We start from the raw sequence: 6,162 nt of genomic DNA, 5'->3' as shown, positions 1-6,162 counted from the left end.
TCCCAAGTGCCAAAAAACCACTATCAGACAAAAAAAACCAAATCAAAACAAAAAAGGTAGATTTCTGGGTCTTCAGCTATCTCTTTGGCTTCTAGTCAGCTCCCTCGATAGTTAATTAAGAAAAACTGGCAGCTTTCATACCTCTTAAAATGGATGAATTGCCTCAGCAAGTACCTATTTCCTTCCCAATTAATGATGAGAAACTTAAAACTAGAGAGGATGAATCTCAGAGCAAGAGACTGAAGGAAGGGTTAGGGTTTACGTGACCCTGGAACTGCAGCGAGGAAGGAATTTGCTGCATCAGTCCTAAGTACAGCCCCAGGTGTAGGTCTCGTCTGGGCTCCTTACAGAGCACATGGCAATGTCGAGTCCCTCTCAGTGCAATTCACAGAAAAGAACCTGATTAATCAGAGACTAGAGGCTCTACTCCATAGGAAAATCTAAGGCCATCTTCTAAAAGCAAATGTCGTGTAACTTACGGCCAGAACTTCCTAAACTGAAGCTTGAATTCAGTAGTTACTAGACAGTGTCGACTGGTACCACACAAACAGAGAAGACTGAGCTGCGTACACAAATATATATGCACCTCATCATGCCATTGCTCTGATGCAAAGGGAATGCAATTAGACAGATTGGAACGTAGCCACAGCAAAGCTACCACTTAAAAAATTAAATTTAAAAAGTGCTATTAACAATGACACAGTCAATGTTTGAGGTTTATATTTCATACTATGCAATCTAATGCGTTCAGTTCCTAAAACCACCAGTTCAGTCAAGCATATATGCTGCAGGCAGGCAGTCTTAAAACATATGCTACATTATTAAGTATATCTGCTACTAACTAGTGGGGATATTTCAAGTTTCCTTAATGCAGTAGTCTACTGAATATCTGCTGTACATGAATATGTTAGAGGCTCCTAGAATGTTTACTGACTTAAACAAAGCACACCTTAACACCATCAATCTTAAAGGACCTTTTATTAAAGGAGTGTGAAAATTCCTGTATTAAAACATGACTTGCTTTCTGTCAACAAAAATAACTTATGTTAGTCCTAAATAAATTTTAACAACTTTTAGGTATTTAGAACAAAAGCATTCCCACCTTTTCATCCATATTCCCATTACGGTCAAACTGGTAGAGTGATGCCAGATGAGTAATAACCCACCAGCTAAAGCTCAAGGGGTCTTTACACTGGATTGTTTCAAAACCAGACATCCTTTCAGAACTACTCGGCTTTTCAAAGACAGTCTGTAGAGTTTTGTTCATCAAGCTCCAGAAGCCCTGTAGAAAATGAAAAATTTGAACTGTGTTACAGAATCACAGAATGTTAGGGGGTTGGAAGGGTCCTTTGAAGATCACCTAGCCCAACCCCCATGCCAGAGCAGGATCACCTGGAGCAGATCACACAGGAACACGTCTGGGTGGGTTTTGAATGTCTCCAGAAGTGGAGACTTCACAACTTCTCTGGGCAGCCTGTTCCAGTGCCCTGTCACCCAGAGCTGTCTGTTGTTATTGTGTCAAATAACAAATCCTATGTTAACAATTTTCTCTACAATACTGCCCTGTTGAACAATTTGCTTTTACAGACAACAGGCAAGATGAAATTCATAAAAAACCCACAACACACCAAACCCTGAAACCAGTGTTCAGTATTACCAGAGAAAACCTGGACCTGCTTTAGAATGTCCTCTCTCAAATGCCAGTAGAATGCAACTTGAAAGGACAAGTTTTGGTAACAAGGAAGCACATGGTGTGATACTTCACAGGCAAGATTACAAGCTCTTGGAGTGATGATGTGCAGATGGGATGGTGCACCAACACTCACCTGAAAGATTAAGACTTTTTGCAAGGGATTTTTAAAAAACTTTTTGTGCCAGACTAACCTAACTAAGAGAAATATAGCAGTATGTGGTACAAAATCAGTCTGAAAGACAGCAAATGCAGGTTCAAATTTCCTGTTTTGTCCCAAGTTGTTCCAACACTGACAAACTGATATATTCTCTTTGGCTAAGATTCCCGTTATATACCATAATATTACTTCTTACAGCCTGTACCTATCTTCCCTAATTATACAGAAACTGTGGAACTTCTTTCCACTTGTACTTTACCTACCTTCACTGGGTCCTAATGCTAACTTAGGCTTCAGAGTGATATTGCTAGAGCAAACACTTAACACTAAAGAAGTTTCACTTGCGTTGTCCACCTTTATATCTGTTGTCATTAACAGGTAAATAGCTATCAGTACAAACACTCTGCTGTGAAGTACTTAATTTCTATACTAAGTAAACAGTAATACTGCATGCAATCCTGGTACTCCCCCATTCAAAATGGATGCAGCAGCATGGAAAAAGGATCAGAAGGGTGCCAAAGGTGACCACAGGTAGAGAATGGCACTTATAAAAAGAAGGAATAAATACAGTGAATACAATAAGACTCTTCAGCTTAGAAAAGGCAGAATGTAGGAGATATTCAGGGGAGGGAAAAAAGAAAAAAAAAAAAAAAAAAAAAAAAGAAGAGACAGTCACATTAGTATAAGGAAGTAGAAGTGGTAGTGAGTGGCTCTTCCAATAAAAGAGGACATCAAAAGAAGTCAGCAAATACAAGATTAAGAAAAAAAACAATAAAACAAGCTGTTCTTGTAGAAGTAGTTAACGTATGAGTATCAAAGACAGAAACACAGTCTTGATGGATCACCGGTCTGACCATACCTGTGTTTCTAATACCTGGAGAGGAATCAGTGCATGTCATTGCATGACATAACACATTCTTATTCTTTAGGGCCTAGAGAGCAAGTCTTATGAGGAGCAGCTGAGAGAACTTGGGTTATTTAGCCTGGGAAAAAAAAAAGGCTGAGCTACCTGAAGGGAGGTTGCAGCCTAGCGGGTGTTGGTCTCTTCTCCCATGTAACAGGTGATAGGACAAGAGGAAATGGCCTCAAGTTGCACCAGGAGAGGTTTAGATTAGACATTAGCAAAATTTTCTTAATCAAAAGGGTTGTCAAGCACTGGAACAGGCTGCCTGTGGGTATTTAAAAGACGTGTAGATGTGGCGCTTAGGGATATGGTTTAGTGCTAGACATTAGCAGTGCTAATGTCTGGACTTTATCTTAAAGGTTGTTTCCAACCTAAATAGTTCTATATTTCTATAAATTTCAAACAACAATCTTTTTTTCTTTTTTGAAAAAATAGGTAATTACGGATTCTTTTCTTTTGGTTTACCATATAACTTTCATAGTCTGTCCTTTGCTTTGCTTTCCTCAGGGCAAGCAGAACAGTGCCTTAAGCCGTAACCAAATAGCATACTGCAAACCTACAGTCAGGACACATTTAAGACAGCAGCCTAAAGCCTCACAGTTGGCATGCAGTCCTCCTAAAGCAAATGCAAAGTTCAGCTCTATCATCAGATGTGTGAACTAGTGCATTCATGCCAACCTGGGAACATTTGGTAACTATTGTATATGTAACAGTATTCTTGCTTTACCTCCATGTGAGACCCTTTATTTCTGTGGTCCAGAAGCTGTATAAGTAGAACCCATAATTCTTTAATGCAGGTACAGGGGAAATGATGACTAGTAAGAGCCTCAGAAGGTCTCACCTGAAAGAGAATATGCAATACAATTACTCAGAGGAGTGTTATTTTTGAAATTCCATTTTATGTACCAATATTTCCTCTGGTTTTGTTTGTTTGGGTTGTGAGGTTTATTTGCAGTTAAATAATATAGCTACAATTACATATTGGAAAGTACATTATTTCATTAACATCCAAACCATACCTATCATACAACAAAGACTGTTTCCTAATTCTACATAAGTTACAGGTTGTATTCTTAGTTTCTTCTAAGCTACTTTCAAACATTATTTAATCAAATGAAAATGGGATCCTGAGGCCTAAATGAAAAGGAATTGTAATGAATACTGTTTACTTGTCTGACAGTACTGAAAAGAGAAAATGATTGATTAGATTATCTTGATGTTCTTGGGAAGATAAGAAGAAGATTTCAAATGATTTAATAGCTGTTATTGTTGTTATTTTTAACTGAAAAATCCTTAATGACTAGGCATAATGTTCGTAGAATATGTTTTTGTTGGCACAGGGATGTTAATGTTCCCACAACATTTCACAAAATCTGCTTTTCGGTAAATTTACTGCAAGGCATTCTTTTAATATGCAGAAAACAGCATATTTCAAGCCATGTACATTATTTGATTACTATTCCATATTTAACAAAATTCACTCAAACTGGTGCATTTCAAATGCAAAGTAGTCCTCTTGTGATTCATCTTTCAGTTTTACATTCCCTGAATTGTGAAACAAAATAAGCAAAACAGCAAAAGGAAGTGCTAAATACATAAAAATTCTCTGTAAGCTTTAATGTTTTTAAGACCTACCAGCGCTGTATTTGAAATAATCATAGTACAGACAAAACTTTGCTTACTCTGTCTTAGGACCTATGAATCCACTGAATTGTATTTGGAGGTGGTAAAAACAGTGAGAAAATCTTTGCTTAAATAGTATAAGTCAGCACATTTTACCTTCAGCAAGGGCACAATGGCAGAAACGTAGAAAGAAAAGAAACAAGACAAAGCAGCTCACATACTTTTTTTTTTGTCCCTAAATAAGGAGTAGTCCAAGTCTGAATAATCAACCTACACCCCTCTAAAGCAAGCAGAAGGGAATGGGCACCCAGAGAGACTAATGCATCTCACTTGCTGCAGGAGAAAGAACCGCTGCTATCCTTCCCCGACAATAAAAAGAACCGAGGGTGACTAGTTTGGCCAACTAACTCCTATACAGCTAGGTCTGATGAGATGAATCCTGAATTTTTTATATCCTTATGCTCCTCCTGATCCATTCATCCACAACTATTCTCAAATCACATTGGTACTTAAAATCATTTCTGAATTTGGAAATCTAATGGTGTAACTCAAAAGTTAGATCAAAATACTCAGTGTCAGTGACAGCTGTGAGAGAGACACTACAGAAGTGGTACTGAATGACTGAGAACCACACTTTCACAGTTAGAAGAACAAGTGTATTATCAATACTTTCAAATCTGTGTAGTATTCTATAAGGATACAGACTTTTTATTTATCATCCACCTTTAGAATAATATGTTTACATTTAGTGTTTTCATACTGCTATAAATTAGGTTTAAATACTGAATACGTATTTATAAATGCGAATTTATACATATTTAGGTGTGACACATAATGTGTTTTTCTCTATATATATAGATCCCTGATTATCCAATGAAATTGCCAGGGTGGACTCTGACAATCAATTTATGAACATCATGAGGTCCAGGCTGAAATATTTAAAATAATCCTATTATTCACATTCCACATATGCTGTTTAGAGTTTTTGATGTGCCTATGCCTCCTCACGCCTTTAGTTAGAGATCTGTTATGGGAGCTACTAAACAACCTGAATTAATTTTATGTAAATATTATCTTGAGAATAAACGTCAGTGTGACCACTAAAAGCCTACTGAAAAATTCATTATTTAACTACTAACTTCCCAGAATGGAAGCACCTAAAAAATACTCTAGTTATGACTCATTACCAAAGAGTGAAATAGTTTCCTCAGAAAGGAGCAGTTTACTTACAACAGATGCATTATAACACTGGAAGATTTTATGGAAATATTAGGTACATGAATTATCTTACAAGACAGATGTCTTACAAGACTTCTAGGCCTTTTACATGGAGTACCAGTTGTTGCAGCAACTAGGTTTCTTCATCTAACACCTGCATCTACTACTGTGCTCTTCTGCAAGATAGCAGGATCTCTTCTGCAGGCGATGTGCAGTGTCCATCCAGGACAGAGCTCAGCTAGCAGTATCAAAGCAGACACCACAGGGGTATTGGTTAGATTAAGAATAATCGAGCCATTGTTGCCTTCAGAGATAGCCTAGGTTTCCTCTTGCAACATCCTGAGTTCAGTGTGCTGGTAACAATGCTTATAACCTCAAATCGTGGTACTGTTGGGAAAACTGAGCTCTGGTGCGAGAGGTGTGCTGCTGAAAATCAATGTATGGAAGGAGGATCAATCTGTCATTTTAACATCTGACATTTCAAAGCCTACTATCAAGTACAATGGTCAACAGTTACTATTTGAATCTTCCTTTAAAAAAATTACTCTCATCTATTTGCCTTTTGAG

The 6,162-nt window shown here is 37.5% G+C and overlaps 1 protein-coding gene across 1 annotated transcript in view; it reads right to left on the bottom strand.

Annotated features, from left to right (window-relative positions):
• Positions 1–1,102: 1,102 nt before the first annotated feature.
• Positions 1,103–6,162, bottom strand: part of LOC104281084 (protein MMS22-like) — a gene marked incomplete at both ends in the record, with an annotated part of 21,465 nt that continues 16,405 nt past the window's right edge. The window contains 2 exons of the mRNA XM_009878952.1: positions 1,103–1,282; positions 3,482–3,595. Of these exons, the coding sequence (XP_009877254.1) occupies positions 1,103–1,282; positions 3,482–3,595 (294 nt within the window). The remainder of the gene's footprint in view (positions 1,283–3,481; positions 3,596–6,162) is intronic.

Source organism: Apaloderma vittatum, unplaced genomic scaffold (genome assembly GCF_000703405.1).
Source record: "Apaloderma vittatum isolate BGI_N311 unplaced genomic scaffold, ASM70340v1 scaffold13931, whole genome shotgun sequence".
In the NCBI taxonomy this organism is placed as follows: domain Eukaryota; kingdom Metazoa; phylum Chordata; class Aves; order Trogoniformes; family Trogonidae; genus Apaloderma; species Apaloderma vittatum.
This window is presented reverse-complemented; position numbering and strand designations above follow the sequence as displayed.